At 43.5% G+C, this 21,807-nt stretch overlaps 2 protein-coding genes and 1 non-coding gene across 3 annotated transcripts in view; 2 read left to right on the top strand and 1 right to left on the bottom strand.

Moving 5' to 3' along the window:
* The first annotated feature begins 317 nt into the window (after window positions 1-317).
* On the top strand, window positions 318-4,979 carry mpl (MPL proto-oncogene, thrombopoietin receptor). Its single transcript, XM_068743458.1, has 12 exons — window positions 318-465; window positions 721-847; window positions 949-1,118; window positions 1,317-1,474; window positions 1,556-1,700; window positions 1,785-1,893; window positions 2,122-2,282; window positions 2,563-2,705; window positions 2,947-3,103; window positions 4,175-4,247; window positions 4,326-4,413; window positions 4,518-4,979. The coding sequence occupies exons 1-12, from the start codon at window positions 318-320 to the stop codon at window positions 4,971-4,973; spliced, it is 1,935 nt and encodes a 644-aa protein (XP_068599559.1). The 3' UTR covers window positions 4,974-4,979.
* Window positions 4,980-7,813: 2,834 nt separating this feature from the next.
* The window catches only part of ddah1 (dimethylarginine dimethylaminohydrolase 1), a 32,108-nt gene continuing 18,114 nt past the window's right edge, over window positions 7,814-21,807 (bottom strand). The window contains exons 2-6 of the mRNA XM_068743932.1: window positions 17,753-17,852; window positions 16,568-16,641; window positions 13,884-14,003; window positions 11,397-11,540; window positions 7,814-7,964 (exon numbers count right to left, since the gene is read on the bottom strand). Coding sequence (XP_068600033.1) covers window positions 7,848-7,964; window positions 11,397-11,540; window positions 13,884-14,003; window positions 16,568-16,641; window positions 17,753-17,852 — 555 coding nt within the window. The 3' untranslated portion in view covers window positions 7,814-7,847. The remainder of the gene's footprint in view (window positions 7,965-11,396; window positions 11,541-13,883; window positions 14,004-16,567; window positions 16,642-17,752; window positions 17,853-21,807) is intronic.
* On the top strand, window positions 9,778-9,850 carry trnam-cau (transfer RNA methionine (anticodon CAU)). Its single transcript has one exon. It is a non-coding gene; the product is annotated as a tRNA-Met (tRNA).

Raw genomic sequence — 21,807 nt, 5'->3', positions numbered from 1 at the left:
ACATGCACGGTTATTCACACCCCATGGTGGTTCCTCAAACTCATTTTATCCTTGGTGATTTCACAACTGTGAAATTTTTCAGTTGTTCAGAAATTGATTCTGAATTAGGAATTGTTAACTGTGATCAGTCAATCCTCCCAAACTGCCTCTTTTTGTTAAGGTTACTTCCACCATGCGCCAAACGCACTTCCTGCTCGAAGCAGCACTCGTCACATGACCAACCTCTCCACAGCTCAAGCCCGCAAACACATACCCCCAAAAAAGCCAAGTGCAAGAGGCAGCAAAAAAAAACATTCACTCTTAGATTCGGTGCCACAATGGCTTCTGAAAATGTCCTTATATCTCAATCAAGCATAAGTTTTTCCTGCAGATGGGGGGTCCTCCTGATTAGTTTGTGGACACAGTTGTGTCTTGTTCCTGGGATGCACATCAAAAATGGGACTGTTGGTCATCTATCAAGGAAAGGTAGGTCCAAAAGATCATTTATTTTACTTTGTAATTTATGCTTAATTTCTGGGAAGAAAAAAATACATTGTGAAAATATATTTCCTTGTGGGAAGGAGATATGTTTGGCTCCAAGGCACCGAACTCTTGCCATGAAATAAAACACAATTTTTCCAAGTTCACGATCTAAAATCATTCAAATTTCATTTTTTTATTCTTTTACCTTTTTTTTCCCAGGAGGGCTAACATCTGTTCTGTTTGTCATTTCCCGAGCAGATGTTTTGCTCTTAAAGGATGAGCAGGATCCTAAATGCTTGACCAGGACAGAACGGGATTTCTCCTGCTTCTTTGAGACCGCAGACAACGGGACTTATGATTTCTTCTACTGGGGTTTCCTACAGGGGTACGTTTTATCCATTCACATCTCCATTGATCAGCTCTGAAGCATTTCCTGTGTGAAAAGCTGCTTTACAAATAATTCCTATCGTATTTGCCCCTGCGCAGAAAGAAAAGGTGTGAATTGTCAGTTCAGAGAACAGAAAAGGGAACTTTCCTCCACGTTTGCTCATTTCCTGACTCGGATGTTCGACTATTTTTGGAAACGAACCTTGAAGTTGTGGAGCGCCACACCAACACCAGCCTCTACAAACGAGACGTCTCTGTGGAGGATCACTGTAAGATGCTTTTTTATTTTTTGTTATATCATGTACTCAAAAAAGAATATTATTTTCTATAACCTGGAAAACTGGAAAAGGAAACAGCCAGCATGAGAATCAGGAAGAGTGGAAGGAGAGACAATCAGGAAATAATTTGATGATCAGATCCACTGCTCTAATTTTTTTAAACTGTTTGCATCATCTCGTTGCCTCCAGTACTCCTGGACCCCCCTTTCGGCGTCTCTTTACACCAGAATGATCAAGCAGGACAGCTGAGGGTGTCGTGGCAATCCAGGATCCCGGAATACCACAGGGATAACGTGATGTTTCGGCTTCGGTACTCCTCCAAGAGGCTGGGAGAGAAGACAACTTCTGTAATGTCTAGACCTGCACGGATTCACGATGAGTTTAAAAGATAATATATGAATAATATTGTCAACTGTTGATCTCTACAGGTAAAACAGAGTGTTGTGCTGGACTCTCTGGTACCAGGAGAGGAGGTCCAGGTCCAGGTGGCAATCAAATGTGCCTTAAATTCCTGGGCGGGACACTGGAGCAGCTGGTCGCATCCTGTCCGCGCTGTAGTTCCCCAAAGTGCAGGTTTGTCAAAGTGAGCAAGAATATCTGAGAGGGAGCAAAAAGTTCAGACACAACCTGAATGAGATTTCTTTTTCTGTTCATAAGATGATATTTCACTCGCATGCTCCACCTCCGATCTACTAAATGTCATCTGTCGGTGGGACGGGAGCAGATATGAGGATGAGCACAAGCTTTTCTACAAGTTGGATCACAGGTATTCTTTTATTTTTTTTGCCTTTCGTGACTTGCTGATAAGAGCCTTCACTCAGATCTCTTTGATCCCATGACACCACGTTTCAGCAAAGCTGTTTTTGATCGCATCCCTTTGCAGTCGTCACCGTTGATGCTTTACTTTTTCAGAAAGGTTCTTCCAATAAACGTGTTAATGAAACATTGATTTCTTTGGGTGAAAGACGCAACCAAACCTAACTTATTCTTACAGTGAAACTATGGGCTGGACAGAATGTCTCTCTGATGGGACTTCGATGACGATGTGCAGTTTCCATGGAGATGAGCATATAAAAGTCAGAGTCAAACTCAACAGCTCTCCAAATCCACTTGGCAGAACATTCTATACTCGAGAGTTCACTCTTAACAATAGCAGTAAGTTACTTTTTCTGCCTGGAATTGTGTCTAAATCCACCAAAATAGAATTGTATTGAATATTTTTCAGAGGCAGGAGATCTGGAGACAACTTCTATATGAATTTAAATCCAGATTTCCCTGCTATGACTGTCCTGACTGGGGTATATTGTATTTTCCGTTACCGTCATAGTATTTTGGCAACATTGCTAAACTCTTTTGATCTTCTTTCTCAGAGAAACCACCGTCCACTGGCTTTATGACGTAAAAAAAAGAAAAGCATATGCTTTTTGTTTTTTAGTAAAAACATCCCCACCAAGCCATCTGAGGAGAACGCTGGAGAAAGATAGGCTGTGCTTGAAATGGGACGCTCCAATTCCTTTTCTGTCGGCTCACCTGCAGTATGAAGTCAGCTACCAGATCAGGGGGGGTGAAACGTGGATGGTGGGAACTCACTTATGTTCCTGAAATACTGTTATTGCATTACAATACTTACAGTACTATGTATACAATGAAATTTCAATTCTAATATTTTAAGATTTCATTTAAGATTTAATTTGATGACAAATTGTTGAGAGGAAGCTGCAGGCAGTCACGCCGCCACCTAATTCTTGATCTTGAACATCTCCACTAAGATTTTAATGAGCTTATCATTGAAAATTCAAAGCAGCCTTTCTGTCCCCAGATGGCACCCATCCAGGGTTCTAAAACTGGCGCTTGTCTTGAGGTTCCAATAGGCAGCCAGTACAATATTAAGATCCGAGCCAAACCTACTGGGTCCATTTACTCCGGCTACTGGAGTGACTGGTCAGATGTGATCACCGCTGACTCCCCGACTGGTGGTAAGCTCCCACTGAGACTGATAAAAGGCAAAGATTATTTATTTCTTCATTTATTTAACAATCCGTATCACTTTGTTTGAATATCAAGATTCCAATGCATCAGCCACAGTTTTATCTTGTAAAAACGTAAATAAGTTCGTTATTACTCTGATATTGTTGTATTATTATTTTAATGTATAAGATGCACTGATTTGCCTCCAGGCATTTAAAATATAAACATTATATACCTATTAAATTCAGTTCTCAGTTTCAATTAGAGCAGGGGTGTCAAACTCATTTTCTCCAAGGGCCATATTGTAAACTGTAACACAGTAAACAATTTAACTAAATGTAATGTAATTTAATGTAAAATAAATGTAATTACTCCTTAACATGCTATTAAATAACCTTTTTCTATTTAACACTTTAGCCGCCACAGTAATTACAATAAAATATTCAGTTTTGATATCACTTAAAAAAAAAAAAAAAGATAAAGCCATACTGTAAATGAGAAAAATAAGTTTGTGATTGGAATAAATTATCACATCTAATAATGTGGAAAAGTTCCATTCAAATGCAATCATCATGCAGGAACAAAGATAATTGATACAAAATCAAAGCAAAACCAAAATGCCACCACCTTGTCTTGTCATGGACATGCACAAACCAAAAAAACAACCGAAGTGGGCAAGATAAAGAACATTCCCCAAGTCTTTCAGGATCAGCACTGGACAGCTCCATATGTGCCTATGGAGCCGTCCAGTGCTGATCCTGAGCGCCATATGTAGCCGGCAACATAAGGCAAAAATATCATCCAACACAAGTTATGGCATTAACTTTGTTCAAAACTCTTTTGTCACAGTTGAGAGGGGCAGGACTGCAGTACAACCAACAAATGTGGGCTGTTAAGAACATGTGTGTGACAGATGTAGCATTTTACAAAAACAAATGTCTGTACACAGCTCTCGCGGGCCACAAAAAAATGACTTGGAAGGCCACATTTGGCCCCCGGGCCTTGAGTTTGACACACGTGAATTAGAGCAACTGCTGAATACCAGTCGAATCATAATGCAGAATAAATAACCTTTACAGACACACTGCTCATCCTGTGCATCCCTGTCCTGATGCTGATAACAGCCGCTGTCCTCATCTCCTTTTTTCTCAGGTAGGCCCAATTTGTTAAATTAACATTTACATTTTTCACATTTACATCGTTTGACGACTGTTTCCTGTGTTTTCACAGTAAGATCAAACGCTATATTTGGCCACCAGTTCCCAACCTGGAGAAAGTTCTTAGAGGCTTTCTGGACGAGATGGATGGTCAGAGATGGGTGAGTTATTTTACGACATGATGCCTACATCACTTTAACGTTGAACCTCATTGCACCAAGCGTGTACTGCATTATAGCAGCTTTTGTCTGTGTGCAAACGACAGGAGCCTCCTTTAACAGCAAAGCAGAGCTACGAGGAAACCACTTCATCTGTGGTGGAGATAGTATCTGAAGACGAGGTTTCAGGAAGTGGGAAGTCATTACATATAACCACCCAGCTTCTGTTCTCAGGGAAGAGCTTCTCCAGCAGAGACCAGGTAGGTCCCGGATCTCAAACCTTTCCGGACTACGTGACTCTGAATGGCGACATCATTTTGCCAAAAGGAAACCAGTATGTCAACCATTATGAGACATGCATGAACAAAAAAGAAAGCTCGACGTCGAAAGACGTTGAAAAGCGCGGCTCCTCCTACAATGACGACTCGGGCTCTTCGGATCCATCTTTATTCAGCGATCTTCGAAATCATTCCTACTTGCCTACGACTGAGTCTTCAGGCAGATGCAAGGTCACTGCTGGTAGGGGGCCAGGGAACCAATATGCCAATTTACCCTGTCACTAAATGTGTTTCCACTGGTGCAGATTTGCTGTATAATAAGCATTCTTGTTGAGATGTCACTATTCTAAACCCTTCAACGGCCTTTGATGTGAAAGTGTGATATACCATATGTTCACTGTGTAACAGGGCTGACTAGAAAATACAACACCACCCTGCTCGAGAACACATAACAGTCCCTCCCAGCAGGTGGCAGTGTTCCCTATTCAGCAGTAATAAAAGGACACTGAAGGTCTGGGATTGTGGATATGCAAGGTGTTAAATAATGGTAGTGGTTTTGGTATAGCTGTATAGCTCTTTATTGGAGTAGTTTTCGGGTTAGAGTACCTTGAATTAAAATAAGAACGGTGTCATGAAGGATGGGAACAAATTCAAGAAGTGTCCGTTTGTACATATAGCTTTTATTTGGCATTTGAATACAAATCCCTTTCATGTGTCTAGTTTCTTGCTATTTGAACCTATATGCATCTGATATTCAAAATGTTATTTTCATAGATTTGTTTTGTGGGTTTTTTCTCACGTTTCTTTTTAATAGCCATAGTTCCTCAAACTGTTTGAGGTTGATTTGTCATTTACTTAACACCTGTAACATTAAAATTTGAGTACAATAAAGACTAAAACGTTTGTTTTTCCTTCTTTCAGTTGCATTTTATAACTTAATCACTCAGCTTGTTGATCAGCGTCTTTTCTCGCCTCCAATCCAACTCTATTGTTGTCTGTTGTTCGTTCCTGCTGCCACTAGGGGTCAGCAGAGGTCAACAGTGAAGGGCTTGTAAGTCAAGTTTAATTTATATCACACCAAGAGAGCCCCCATGAGTAAGGCTTCAACATGGATTTCACACATGGACTATGTGAGAAATAAATCTTCATCAAAGACAGCACATTTTTTCAGGAGAACTTCCTCACATCCGGCCTTTTCTATCTGAGACCCCCAGACACGTTAAAGTTTGCATGTATTCTGACTTTCTGAATCAGTAGTGAGAAATGATGGCAGAGCCCCAGAGCTGAAGAGCCAACAGGTGATTTGAGGCAGTGTCAGACCGGGTGACATTTTTACATGAAATGTTACTACCTGAAAATCCAACGGTTGACTTTGTTTTAATCGGTGTATGACGCGTTCTGCTTGGCTAAGATTTCTGGAGTAACTGAGCGTGAATCAGACCTATGCCATCACCCTCCGCACCCAGCCAGCCGCCCTCCTGTGAAATATACAACTGGTGTCCCACAGTTAACGGCGGGCCATCAAATCTACAGCGTTCACCAGACTCTATGATATCATGGTCGTAAATTAGCCCAGATTGTCCGTGAGCCAATCGCAGGAGGGTGGGAGGAAGAGAGAAAGACGGGAGGTTGAGGAGCGTCGGCACTCACTGGTGCACAAACCTCTCCTCCCAACAGGAATTCTTTCCGTGTTTCATCACCACTGCCCGCTTGCCCATACACAAACGTCCATGGAGGGAGGCTGAATCACATCCTGATGTCATTTCCTCAACTTTCTCCTACAATAATTTTGAGAAGCAGCCCGGTTTAAGATGTGACAGCCTTAAACATGTACACTATATTTACTGTGCATTGAAAGTTTTATGCTTGCTTCCGTCCACAGGCCTGAACGGTGAATTCTGCAACGGCCAAGGTGAGGCCATCAAGACAGAGCTCGTTAACTTCCTGTAATGTTCTCCTGGCAGCTGCAGTGGTGAAAACATGGGAATGCACCAAACGGGGGCAGTTAGCTTGCTCTGAGCACTTGGAACAGCCACATTTGTTGCCTGGGGGGGGGGGCAACTAGTGTAGTAAACAACATTAGCTGAGTAGCTAAGTAGTCAGAAAACTGTGCTTTCTGAATCATCACGTAGTCGTAGCGTCTCTGTGTTCGTGGACATGCAGGTATTTTATGAGTCGAGGTGATATGTTGGACTAAATTCAATATTTGTTTCGTGTTATAAATGAAAGCAGATTCCCAGAACAAACGTTTTATTTGTCTTCTGTAGAAAGGATGACTTCATTTGCAATCCAAATACAGACAATATTGCCCTTTAAGATGAAATCAGTCTCTCACCAGTGGCAATTAATGACCAGTTTCATCTCCAGTACCGCAACAATCACTATCAATAATCATGAAAAGAAAAAGCACATAAGGACCCAATGGTAGTACCTTCAGTATCGAACGAAAAACACTTAATACTAATGGTCTTGCAATCGTTCAAAAGCTGCATCTTTAAGAGGCCTTTAAATAACTAGATTTTCAGAGTGACAGTGTAAAAGTGTCAATCACGTAATTTGAAATAATTTTCAAATTACGTATAGTAAACAAGATCTTAATATCCAAGTCACATGTGAAATTGTTAAACAGCATACGAGACATTGCCTTTGGGATTTTTTCATCGTACAAACAAAATGCGATTGCAGTCAAACCTTTGCGCGTAGACAATGTGAATCATCAGCGTTACACACGTTAGTTATGCACTCCATGATCCAGTGTTAAGAACAAATTTCAGTGTCAATAATAATTAATTAATAATTAAGCTTTCAAGTGTTGGAGTATATACGGATGGGCCGTTGTGGAATCAGCTCGCCCATCGACAGATCAGACAAACAGACAATTTCTCACCATAATTCTAATGCACCAGGTCTTTTTGGGGGGGTACCATGATCAGATAAAGCGACATGTGTGTGATGTAAACTAAATTATTCCCACAATTTAAGGCATTTTAACGTAATATGGGTGTTTTGGGGGGATTGGATTTTTATTTTCTTTGACACTCAGCAACAACAACCTTCCACTAAGTAGTTATGTTAAACTTCAGAATCTTTGGTGATTGGATAAAGACCCCCCCCCCCCCCCCCCCCACCCGCTTGGTTACCATGTGCTGGTTAGCGTGCTTAAACGTTGGCCTTCTTGTTGATCAGCACAGAGCAGCATGTGAGGGCCCCATCCACTTTTACCTTCTCCAAGTTGGACACGGGTATCAGCATGTAGTCCTTCAACTTCTCGAACACCTGTGGTAAGAGCAAAGGAGGCCGTCACTGGAAAGAACTTAGGATCAGTTTGGGAATGCTCGTCTAGGTGCGATGACATGATTTTTTCTTTAGAAGAGGTTCGCCTGCAATAACTCAATTACAAGTTGGGAACTTGTGCAACAATCCCATTCATGAAGTCATCCTCGGAGGAAGCTGTCCAGTCCTTCCAGGTTGAAACTAAACATTTGCTCGATGAGTCAGGGAGACAGAATCGTAAGGTAACGTATTGAACATTCAGCCACAGAACCATATGGAAAATCATCCTCTGGGTACCACGATTGTGCAGAACAAGCCACGTCAGAGAATGGAGACATTTAATTACAAAGTAGAAACGCGCTCAGAGAGCGCAGACCTCCGCCAAGCAGCTAATTCCCCTCGTAATCGGATTTTCACTGGTGACCTGCGATAAAAGAAGTAAAAACAAACCTCTAACAAGCGTCTTTGTTGCTGCGCTTAGACAGAGAAAGGAAAGGTTTCTATTTCTGCTTAACTTGGAGCGCGGAAGCCTGGCGTTAAAGGGGCCGCAGCACACGAGAAATGGTGCGTTCAAAGTCATCGGGGAAATAATAGCTTCAAGACTTCCAAGTACGAAGAACAACCCGACGTCCAAATTATTGGACGTAGACATGTCTAGATTTTTAATATTTTAATTAATCACTTTGTCCTATTTATAATTAGTCACAGTCAAATTTCAAACGAGTGACTCTCACAATTCAGAAGAATCAAATCGAGAAAGTGTCTCAAATATAAAATAGTAGCAACACGAAGTAAAGATTCCCGATCTTCACAAATCCCTCTTAAAAGTAGGTCAAATATTGGCGAACGCTGATTGGTCAAATCAGTGGCGTCGTTAGGCCCCCTAAAATATTCTTAAGCCCCCCTAAATAATTTTGGGTTGTTTAAAAAAAAAAAAAAATGTTTTTTTTTTTTTTTGTTCAGTGACCAAAATTCTCTCTTCTATTAAAGCCGCCAGAATATATTTTTAAAAACATATAACCTGTCATTATTTACTTAAATCTGATCATGAATCTGTTTCCCCTCACTTCATGACGTAAGGTAGAGAACCCGTTCCACCTGTTCCTATAGAGAATGCCCACATCACTGAAACTCCAGTCCACGTTTTCCCTTTGACCGCGTTAATTGTCGGTACCTGCAGCGTGTTTGAAGCACACAGAGCAGAATAGAAGAGCTTTAGGAGAAGAACGTGAACGGATGGATGAAGAATGGATATAAGAAAGTTTATAAAGAAAGTAAGTTTATCACTGCTGGTAGTAACATTTAAGCCCTGTGCCACGCCCACAGTCTCAGGTGCAGAGACCTGCAGAACCTGGAGGAACCTGCAGGTTCACGCACTGAATAGAACTCAGACACAGTGAAAAGAGAGTTACTTTTCCCTTGTGTGGGTAGGATGGCTGGCGAGCTTGAGTTCAGATTCTGCAGTAGATGCAGAGCTACTAAAAGGCATCCAGCATGCAGGCCTAAATGTGAGTTTCTTGTTAATCAAGATCAAGAAATCTTTAATGCTGTGAACATCCTGTTACTGTTTAAACCTGTTTGTTGTTGTTTAAAACAGACAGAAATAATAATAATGTATAATTTATCAGTCCTTGTTAGCCGTTTGAGGTTTTGTGCTCGTACGCTACATTTGCTCACATCCTGTAGATGTCCTGGGGGCTAAGCCCCCCCTGTCCTTAAAATCTAGTGACGCCCCTGGGTCAAATTATCAAAACATACAGTAATCGTCAATAGTAGTCAGAAATTACTCGACAAACCGCATGCTTTCACAGTAGCTGCCTCGTTGGCGCAGTAGGCAGCGCGTCAGTCTCATAATCTGAAGGTCGTGAGTTCGACCCTCGCACGGGGCATTTGTTTTTTTTTATGCGCAACCTACCTGTCAGATGCAGTCTGTTACGAGGCTGGAAGGTCTGTAACGTTTTAAATCATTCAAGTAGAGAAACGCCATCAACATTAAAATGTATTTGTTGTGGTTTTATAAACTTAAACTTATTTTTTGTCTGTTTGCCATTTTATGATCAAAATTAATAAAGTAGTGAAACAGGAACTAATTTCTGGCAGTGCTAGATGTGTTTTTTTCCCCCTTTTCCCAAAACTGTTAAATCACATTAATATATTGACAATTCAACATTATATAAGAAAGAGGATGGGTTACATCCTCGGCGGAGGTAATAAATATATGAACTTCAAAGTGAAGATGGGGGGGGGGGGGGGTCTCGTGGAAGTCAGATCCTCTGGCAACCTTCATCATCTATCTGGAAATCCATCCAACACATGCTTAGATACTTTAGCGAGATGGAGCGAGGGACGCCTCCATCCAAAAAGCTTCGACCGCATGATGAGGGGGTCAGCTCAGGGAACGGTTTGCTTTTGCATGACCCCCCCAGAACAACAACATTGCATCCCCTGCCATACACAGCATCGCTACCTCCAGCATTCTCCTCTTTTCTTGATGTTTCTGGCCCAGTTTTCACTACTGTGGTTGATATTTTTTGTTTTGCCATCGACTCACACAGTCGATGTTTCTATTCTTCACTGGGACTTTGGTCTGCTCAGTTTCTTTAGCTCCAAAACTGAGCCCTTTGGAGCCGTCCCCACTGTTAACCGTTAAAGATGTCCTGTCTCCACCTCTTCCGACCCTGCCAATCCACTTTCGTGACCCCCCCTGATGTGGGACTGTTATGCAACTTCATAAGGAGACTAAAAATAGGCCGGAGATCGGGACAGGCGATGTTTGGATTGAGGAAGAAGCAAGAGTCTTGCAGAACATCCCTGATTGTGCTGAGAAATCTCCACATCTCACTGGAGGAACAAGTTCTCCTGGGAAATGCACCAACTGTAGACTTGCTGCACAAAGCACGATGGCCGGCCCTGATAAAACCATCCCATAAGGCCTGTGTTATGTCTTGCGGTATATGTATTTTTCCACTTTCTTCAAGCTACCATTTTTTAAACACAGACTTGTGTGGGTTCCAGGGAAATTTCTGATGGCTTGAACATCAGAAAGGAAACTGGAACAAACGTACATTTCTCAAATATCGCTCCAAATGGTCCATTAAAAGGTGCTACCAAAGCAGGAAGCGTGAGCTACACAAATAGATTTTCATCATGCTCCAGTTGAATTCCCTCAGTTACTCTTCCTGGAAGAAATTGAGACCTCGCTGTGGAAGTCCAAAGACGCATCGTTTTGTGAATTCTTCCTTCTAAAAATAGCTGAGGGAGGTTGGGGTTTAGACCGCAGAGTACATTCTGAGGTTTGATCATTGTCTCTACCGATTTCAGGGTGCTAGGCTTGATCCAGTGGGGATCCTCCCGACTGGTTTTGGATCTGGAGTGACCCGAAAGCATCCTTTGAACGGGTTGTTTTACACATTAGTTAAAAGTCCTGAACGTTACCTTGGCGCTCTCTGGATACTGCTCTGGCGTGCAGTGCAGAAGCACATGCCCTTTATTAGGTAGGTTCATGTAGACGCAGTTGGCGGCGGCGTCGTCAGGCACGGTCAGTTTGTCGTAGCGATGGTCACTCATTTGCTGCATGATCTACACGCACAAACACAGACAGACAAGAAGCAGACATTCAGGGAACCAAGCAACAGGACATGGGTTGTCCACATGGTTTTTGTGAGAGACAACAGATATTGAGAACAATCAGTTCGAGTGAGAATTGAGGCTCCCGGCCAAAGTGCTCTTGAGACCCGGGGGTGGGAGTTAATGGAGAACGCAGGAGCAGACGGACATTCTTTCAGAGCAGATGTCATGTTATTTATGTAATCTGAAGGAGCTGAAGGTGGGACAGGAGGTGGTGGCGGGGGCTGAGAAGACACCCATGTTGCCAAGTGGATGTCGGGGGGGGGGGGGGGGGGGGGGGCGGTGAGGATGTTATGACCAAAGGAGAGGCAGGTGCCTCTTAATGTTTATGAGAAGAACATCTGTGGACGGATGCCTCCGGGACGACAAGGGGAGGCGGGATGGAAAGCATGTTCCAAAAAATCCACCGTGTCAACATTCAAAGGAGGCGTTGTGAGAAGTGAGATTTTGACCGGATATAGACGCCCTCTGTCTGATTTACTTTGGTGCTTTGATTCCCATGTCTCACGACTGGGTCTGCTGCGACCGGGAGGGCTGGGGGTGTTGCCCACGATGGGAGCTCTTTTACTGTGTGACTTAAACACTAATGTAAAGAAGTGCCGCTCGGTTGGGATTGAGGGAAGATGGATGGTGCAGTCGGTACGAGCGGTAAATCACGTCGCCGAATATGAAAAAACTTGTCACAGGACTGGACTTGTTATACGAATCTGTAATCTTGGGCGACCACTGTGCAAATCAAACCCAAAATCACACACACACGTCTCCGGAGGAGCAGTGGACAGCCCTTCGGCCACCGAGCAAATTGGGGTTTAGTATCTTGCAGGCTGCAGGAGCTGGGGATCAAACCACCGACATTCCGATAAGCAGCCGGCCGCTCTGCCGCCTGAGGCGCAGCCGCCCAATGAATGCCTGCTTTTTACATGACGCATAAACCTCCAAAGTCATTCTCATCCCGATATTAAACATACCCATAAATCATCAGTTTACCGCATATGCAAAAACTCTAATTTGATCAGATATGAACGCGTTTCATTTCTCATATCCTGCTTATCTGTCTGAACATGTTCAGGATTTGAATCTGGACCGACCCGAAAACAACCTTCACTGCGTTTACACACCCAAGTGTGTAAACATCCTTGAGGTGATGCTCAAACGCCTGACCAGGGGGGGCGTAATGACCTAATGAATCAAACAGGGCTGGGCCGAGGGCCCGGTGGGGGGGGGGGGGGATAAAGCGCTACCCGAGCTAACCGTAGGGACTGAAGGATGTGTGTGAGAGAACAGGGAGTGGGCGCTCTGACAGAGGCGATATTTCGGGAAGATGACTTCATAAGCGAAGCTCAGCAGCGACAACAGCAGATGGATGACAAGAACCATCCGTTCAGCGAAAAAAACCAGCGCTTTGAATTCATTAAACTCACATTCACGATCTTGCACTTCCTCAAAATGAGAACATTAGCCATTTACAAACCTGGGGTTGTTAAGAGGCCTCTAAAACAGGAGCTAATTGCTGCAAGAGTCGGTGACGTAAGCTGTAATTAGAACGTGAGCAGCCTGTCATTAAGTCTCGCTCAGGGCCACTCCTCTTTGCAGCAGTTAATTCCTGGGGTGATCAAACAGGCAGGAATCTTAATGAGTTGATGCTGGAATACAAAATCAATTAGTGCATGTGTTTTGTGTTTAGATTCTTGTGTACTCGTGTGCTTCGACATTTCAAACGTGCTCGCAAAACCATCAGGTCTGGGGCTCAGGATTCTTTCAAGGGTGTCCTGTCACACGGTCAGGATTTAATTGCCCCAAAGATTGACTTCTGCATCGCTGGATGGAAGCTGGTGTGGGGCTGGGCCGGCAGGGGGTGGTATCGCACTAACAGGCATGTGAAAAGCTCCACGAAGCTCGAGGTGCATGAGCTTGTGCTCATCCTTATTTCGATCAACATAAATCATTCTTGTCTAAGATGTGCAAATGCCTTATTACAGTTTTGACAGTAGAGCAGCCATGCGTGGCATTTTACAAGCTGTCTTATAATGTGAAGCTGGGGTTCCTTAGGCCGACAATATAAACAAATGTGTGGCATCATGCTGTAAGTAAGGGGAGTCTGCTCTAGAACAACTCGTGTGTGTGTGTGTGATGTCCTGTTTTGTAGTCTCATTCTTGCCGAATGCTTCGCAAAACCCAAGAATGAAAACAAAAACAACCGCTGCATCGATTCTGTGGTTTCTATGACTACGGCTGGGCAAAGCGAATCAATGGGCTGATGCTTTAACTGAACACACACATGCAGAACGGCCGTACTTTGAGAGCTTTCTGTGCCGGTTCGCTGGATCCAATGACAATCAGGCCTGGCCCTCCCATGCTGCAGAAACCTTTCAGGTGCAGCCCTTCCAGCACGGGCACAGTCGACACGGCGTAGTCCTGCAACACACAACCCGGAGAGGTAAAGCATGGCCGAATACGATGAGCTTCAAGCACATGGGACCATCTAGGGATGGTATAACATAATCTCCCAAAAAAAGAGTCTAAAATCTATTAATTTCTTCATATTGAGCATGCATCCAATTCAAAAGTCCGAAGACAACATCCTACAATCAGTGATTTATTTTCAAATATATGCGTATTTTGAATTTTTGAACAAGTTGGGACAGAGGAAACAAAAACCTGGGAACGTGATGGCATCCTCAGAAAGCACCTGTTTGGAACACTCTACAGGTGAACAGGTTGAAAACGGAAATACCGCAGCTGATAGCATCTTGATTGGTTAAGAGACATTCTCGAACGACTTAGTCATTCGCATGCAAGGATGGGGCGAGGATTCCAACTTGGGAAACACTTTGAAAGTTCATAGAGAGGATAAAAGGAGCACTCAGTGAGCGACGCCATCCATACTGATTGACATACGGCCAATATCAGCTCAACATATAGGATTAGTTCTACAGCACTGCATAGAGGCCTACAGTGTTGTGTTAGTTTTATTATCCCCTTTCCTTTGACAGCTGATTTTTGACTGATCCATTCATTAAATCACCAGTTGAAAGCTTTTGTAAGAATTGAAGCCCCAGGTCCATATTTGATGAATTATAGCATCGCGTAACCGGCTGAAACAACATCATTTCACCACCGGCTGTTTTGATTTTGATTTCCTGGGCCAGAACAATTTCCCACTTGTGCACTGATAGACTGAGCATTTGACACATGGTCTCGGTGTGTGACACACATACTGTAAGGCGTTTGAGAATTGCTGTCCTATGGAGGTTTGTAAATGTTGAACTGATACCGAGCTGTAATTTAAGTTAAGATTAAATGATGAAACTTGAAGATTATTTTCCGAAATCTTTCCTTCCTGAATCTGCGCAACTACATTTATACGACTGTATAAATTTTGGCTTCAGCCTAAAAAAAATAACTTCAATTTGACATCCATGTGTTTCTTTAATCACAGACTGTGTTTTGAGTGAGATTTTATAGCTCTTAGCTTCATAAAATCCTACGAAGTGTTGTTTACATTCTCCGACTTAAACTTCACCGGGACATTTTCCATTCAAATCTACGTTAACGAGTTTTGCATAAATGCTTGCAATTAAAGCTCTAACGGTTCACTGAAACGGTAATTGCGACCGAATAGAACAGAACGGTGTTTGATTTTTATCATGCGAAAAAACAGAAATGACTCCATCCTTGATGTTTTCCTGAACTTTTTCCTTGGCACGTGTTTGGCATACAAAAAAGGACAACTTGGAATTATGCAATCTGAACTTTCTTTACTCCTTATCCGTGGAGAGGAAGTTTGGTAGCAGTGTAAAATTAGAAGAACGAGTCATACTTTTCTCCTTATCAAGATAAAATCCAATGGGGATTTAAAGGCGGGGCCGCGCTGCTTTTCATCTGCGCTAAAACGCTGATATGCTGCCATGCTGTGACCTCAACGGTCTCATCTATCTATCCTGACCTCTGAGAGGGTCGTGAATAAAAGAAATCCAACATCTGCACGCAGTTTTTATGCACTAAACAAACCTGGCAACAAAATTATCCTTAATTTGATAATTAACGGAAAAAACAACAGCGATAGGACAAACCGATCTGATACAAAAAAACGGAAAAAACAATCATGAACGCTCAAACGGGTTTTCCCTGCGTCTTTGCCAGAGATGCACCATTAAGTCCTCTCTTATCAAAGATAACGGAAAACACAGAGGAATCCATGTGGAATTCAAATCAGATACAGATGAGACGGGAGGACGGAGGCGCACCAGTGAAGCCATTCTGGCCACCGTGATGTGCTGAACTCTTCAACCGCCTCTTGAAGCTTCGTGTCAGCAGGCTTTGTCGTTGTTGCTCCATGAAAATACCAAACGGGACAATGACTTCATCTCTTACAACTTTGACTTGCCATCCTTTGCTGTGCGTTTAATCCCTAATCTTGTTTGTTCCTATGATTACATGATATATTTATAAAAAATAGGCTCAGTAATTTCTTCAAATTCCTTGGTATTGCCGGCTTTTTTTTATTAGCAAAAGTTAAATAAACAGCAGCACTCAGCCAGTTTGGAGTGCTGCAGGAGTATTTACAGCAACGGCATAATGTTCGCATTCATCACGACGAAGGAATCCGGTGGAAGGATGATGTGATTTTAATAGATGCTTGTCAAAAATCAAAGACTCGGGAATAAACTTGATCAGGCTCCTTTCTGCATGAGCAACAATTCATGAATCATCACCGATATGAGATCAGCTCACAGTTTAACAAAGATGACTACGCTGATGATAGTGTTGCAGCTCAACTTCAAAAGGAAAATCAGGGCAGGAACTAACGTATTGATTGATCATGCTATTAACTTTCTGGTCCTGCTTTGATTATTGATGAACATCTCTTCTTTTCAAGCGGATGCAACTTGTCTGGAAAATGTCGATGAGGGTGTCGCTACATTTGTCACAATTAATTGTGGTTTGGCCAAATTCTGCACTAGTGTGTCGAAACTCACCTTAAAGACATCTGCCAGGATCTCTGCTCCTCTCTGATTGGTCCGTTTAGAAAGGCCCACAAAGAACTCTTGACCTGAAGAAAGATCCAAAACTTTAATTCAAAACATACATACAACATTTAAAATCTAATAATTCTGCAAAGTCTACAGCAGTATAGCGTAAAGACCCAAAACAACAAGCTAACGGCGCTACAGCGGCTGCACGTGTTTGCAGCCTTTTGCTTTATGCACGCCTGCGAGAGAGGCCGGCGGGCACACTACGACGGGCACATTCAGGCGGAGCCCAGAATGCCTGGCGACGCTACGGAAGTAGACTGAGCTCTCGGATGGGCTCCTAAAGTAGCTGCTGAGCCTTTGAAATAAAATAAAAAGAAGAGCCGTTAGCCCGGGCCCTGCCAACAGGAATTGTTTCTAGCACTGCCATGTAAAATCAATTTCATCTGGAAGGAACAGGAGTACAAACCAAGTGTCTAGAAACCCAATTAAATGTTCTATAGTTGTTCTAAGTGTAGAGGAGGCCGACCTGCCTTCAAGAGAAGAGACTTTTATTACCTGATCAAATATGATTGTACTGTCTGGTGGCACTTTTGCTCAGTATTATTTTTGTAATTTTTCCTAAGAGCGCTGAGGTCATTGAGGTCACAAAGAGGAACGTTTACGTGGAAGATCCCAAAACACAGGGAGATGCAGGATGCTATATGTTCACTTCCCGAGGCTCCGATCTGCTGTGGCACTGCAACTGCATAATCTCATTTGTAGTTAATTCAACAAGCGGAATCAGAGCTTTCATACCAGGATAATGGATTACTGTATGAACCAAGATTGAAGCGTGTTGTATAAGACAAGACATTGTGTGTCTCGAGGTGCAGAATTAATGGATGAGCAAATAAAACATGACACAGCTCATCTTTAGCAGACTCCAGGAGGCTCCTTTAAGCCAATCGTAAATGTACGTTATGTTGGTCCTCAAAGTAGTTTCGTTTTTTTTAAAGGGAAACTCTAAAGCAGATTTGCTTTAATCATTTTACAAGTTTAAAGGATGTTGCGAGGAATGTGGTGGTGGAGAAATGCATGCATCTCAGATGTTTTTTTGTAGGAATGTTTTTTGTAATTTAACAAGAGCAGTCGTACGCAAAGAGTAGCAGAAGTTGTGCAAAGGAGAGGAACAGAGGGGTCGCATCCTACCGGTAAAAAGCACATCGCCTCCGTCCAGCGTGGCGTTCTCGTCTGTCATTTCCACAAGGTTGAGATTCAAGTCCTTCAGGGCCGCTTTCATTTCCTCCGTCTACAACAAACAAACAGAAATACACATGAGACATCTGCTGATATTAAAACAAAAGGTTTTAATGAGGTACAATCAACTGGGCCACAACATGGGCACTTCCCATCTTTGGGATTATCACGATGCGGTAATCAGACATCTCTCGACAAGATGATGGAAATCGGTTTGAGGATTCTCAATGGCTTTCTGGAAGGCAGCAGTAACTCACGGTAACCGGAGGTCGAGCGCAATGAAACAAGACCTTTCCTCCCCAACAGCTTTTGATGACATCATCTTAATGAGCCATGAAATTATATCATTTTGGAGGAAGTATGCTAAAACATTTACAAGCCAGTGTCTCTGGAGAAATCGGGCATTCTGGAGGACAACACAAACTAAATATAAAACCGATTCTGGCTGAACTGTCTTGAGCAGTTAAAGGATGGCTTCCACCCACAAGCGTTAGCATGTATCATGAAATGCGTTCCCTGCATGTTGCCTGGCAGGCCTTATTTTGGCGGGGCTTCGGCCGCTCTGCTCTCTCCCGTCTGACCGCCCACTGTGATTTTACCGTCCTGTTTTTGGGGTTCCTGTGGGAGTCGTTTCCAGAGGCGGCCGTGTCAGTGAGAGCATCACTGTTTCCACGAGCCCTATCTGACTATGACCTCAGCACGCTTACCGTGCTTTATGGCCAACGCTTCTGCTTCTCCTCATGTGTGGACGGTTGAGCCGTTAAGTCTCCCAGGTAGATTGGCGTGCCATGCATTTCTGCAGATCCTATTATATCTAGAATTAAAACACTTTCACAACAAGGCAACACACTTTCACATCGGTGTGTCGACCGTCATTATCAGCGGCTGCTTTTTTTTGTTTTTCTTCTAATCTGTTTCACGCCAGCGCCTCCGCTATCACAGCGGCGTCTGTCCAGGAATCTGCAGGACCGCTTGGAGCAGCTTTACTTCATCCCTCTGGCATTTCCTCCAAACGCTCCTGGAGGTGATGTGACCCACAGAGCTGCTGGGCCCCCTCTGTTATCTGCTCTGTCTGCCGAGGCCGAGTGGGTGGCAGAGATGGGAGCTTCATTTGAAAAGCTAAAATGGCATTTCAGTAATGCAGATCAACCGTAATTTTCCCGTAGGCTTTCAACAGTCAGCTCTTCCACATTGATCTCCTACAAGCCATGACCCACCTTCTTCCTGGACATTTTGCTAGCCTAAAATGGCTCAGGGTAGAAGACAGGGTTAAACAACTCAAAATGGGATTGGCATTTAAAATAGTCAATGCAGCTCTGCCCTCAGTCCCCTCAATCCCTGCATACCTGACGGAACACCTCCACAGATTTAGTGACACCCACAGCCACAACACTAGAGGGAGCTCAAACAACAACCTGATTACCCCCTCCTACAGGACTAACATGGGTAAATCATCTTTTTACAATACGGCCACCCAAGGGTGGAACGGTTTGACTCCCGCCCTCAAAACATGCACCTCTTTGGCTTCCTTCAAAAAGGCCCTAAAAATACACCTTTTAGGGGGACAGAAACGGAGATAGTCACCACGACTCTCTCCGGATCAAACCCCCCCTCCTTTTTTTTGTCCACCTACGTTGCACGTATTAATTGCTTTAGTAATTTACTGTAATTTATGTAAGTTATTTATTGTCATTTTGCATCAGTGGTGTAATTTATTTTAGATTAATTGTTAATTTGCACTGGCGGTGTAAAATCTTTTTCTTTTTGATTTTCTAATGTTACGTTGCATCAATTGAGTAATTTAATATTGGTTTTATTTTTATTTGTATTGTTAAATTTGTATTGTTAATTGTGGATGATTTATGTACGAAGGACTTTCAACGGAAACAAGACCGCAAGGGCTTTTTTGAAATGCTCCTCTTAGACAGGATGTTTGACTTTATTTGTACTGTAATACATGCTACTGTGTGACTGTACTTGTACTCTAACATTCTATCTAATAAATATATTCATCATCATCATCATCATCATCATCACCCGTACCTGTCTATTAGATTGAATGCTCGTTGGGGGGGTTTGCTCTCGGATGTGGAAGAGCAGTCAGCGCAGTGATCATGACAGACAAACACTCAGCTGCTGTAAAGTAGGAAACATCGGCACGCCACTGGATGTCCCCGAAGACGTGCTGCTAATTAGAGCACAATAAGCTTTAAGTTGATGATCAGCTGTTTCCTCACGTTTCTATTTCTATTGTGAATCCATCCACTGGGTAGCGAACATGAACCTTAAACTACTCCTTGAACAGGTGCAAGCATTTCAAGTTCCCTATGATCAAACCGGAGCTCCTTTTTGACGGATTTCTCCGTCTGCAGCGTCTCTCTCCAGTCTGGATCCTTTTCGCTTCCTCTCATTCTTCATCATCCCTCTTTCCCTCACACCCCCCCTGTTCTTTCTAGATATTCGTGGCAGGGTCAAGAATGCTCCAACAGTGGACTCCTCATGTAGATCGGCCTATTATATCTCACTGTGAGGGACATTCAATACCCAACTTGGTCTAGGTGCCAACTCACTTTGCCAGCGCCTCCTCTCAGGGTCCTCTTTATCCCCCCCCCCCCCCCCCCCCCCCCCACATCCCCCGGAGTGCTTAGCCAGCCAACGCGCTGTTAACCAGCACCCTGCTTTGAATGAATAAGCCTTTTAAAATTCATTAGGGGCTGAAGCTCAGAGTTCCAGTCAGTATGCCCGCCACATTCCTGCCGTTCCGGCACAGGACAGGGTAGACGGAGCAGAGAGAACAGCCTTTTATTTGGGGCTTTTTATGGACCCCCGTCTCCCTTCTCTTGCCCCCGGTACCCGTGGATATCGCATTCTACTAAAAAGGACCATCAGCCTGATAGCGCACAGTGCATTTGGAAAGGGAATAGAGGACACAACAATAGCATTCCTGAAGGTCATCCTAGCCTCCTTACACCAGGCAGCAGGGTCCCACGCTCCGCCATAATGGGGTGGGGGGTGCAGCATTCCTCTGCCCCTCACACACAAGGAGGTTGACAGTTATCAGCTACAGTTTGTCCTGTCATTTTACTCCATTTAAATGCATGATTCTCATTAGCTATGCAACGACTAAGACGTTAGTATTAAATATTTGCTATCATGAATGGAACAGAAAGGATTCTTTTCAGTTTGCTGCGTTGACAAAGTGCCAGTAATTACTTTATTACAGACCTGATCACATTTAATAAAACCACAACTGCTGTAAAGTTCTTCAATCGGTGCAATAAATCCATCCTCTTGATTCCGAAATCCACCACAGGAAGAACTGTATATGCACAGTAAGTCAAAGAAGCAACCATTTACAGAAATAAACACAATGTTGTGATACGTTAACGCGCCGGAAAGGAAGAGTGGGTTGCGTGGAATTTCTAAAAGACGTGGTTTGAAGAACTAGATCGGACTTTCCCGAAAGATGTGGAAACTGCTGTAAGACGGCAGTATGCTTAGTAGACGTCTGCCAGGGAGGTTCTGTGAAAGCACATGTGGTTTAGGATTGAAAAGGGAAGTAGCAGTTGATTGGACAGTGGAAGGCCCGACAACTGTCATCAGAAGTCATTTCCCGTTGCCCGTCAGGCTTTCCGAGCGCTGCGGTTAACCGACTCTTATTGCTTCCACCGATTCAAAACTTGGCGTGAGTTTCATGCGCGCCGAAAGACGATTCAATCGAGATGATTTGAGGAGGGATCCCCATCGTGTTTGTTTTTGTTCCGCTGGTTGAGCTCCGGCATGTTCGGTGCGAGGCGCGCCACAGAACGGAATGTCCAACCAAACATGCTCAGCAAAAAGGGCGGGCTTAAGTGGCCCAGAGCCCGACCTCCCCGTGGCCTTTTCCATGGATGGAGAAAGGTAAGTCTGGAACGTTTGAGTAATACAAGGCAGGGAGAGGAAGGGGAGAGTTTAGGACGAGCTGCCTCTCTGGTTCACGCTTTTCTCTCCCGCACAGGGAATCTTCT

This window comes from Brachionichthys hirsutus, chromosome 9 (genome assembly GCF_040956055.1).
Source record: "Brachionichthys hirsutus isolate HB-005 chromosome 9, CSIRO-AGI_Bhir_v1, whole genome shotgun sequence".
In the NCBI taxonomy this organism is placed as follows: domain Eukaryota; kingdom Metazoa; phylum Chordata; class Actinopteri; order Lophiiformes; family Brachionichthyidae; genus Brachionichthys; species Brachionichthys hirsutus.
Note: the sequence above shows the minus strand (reverse complement) of the source record. Positions and strands in the feature narration are given on the sequence as shown.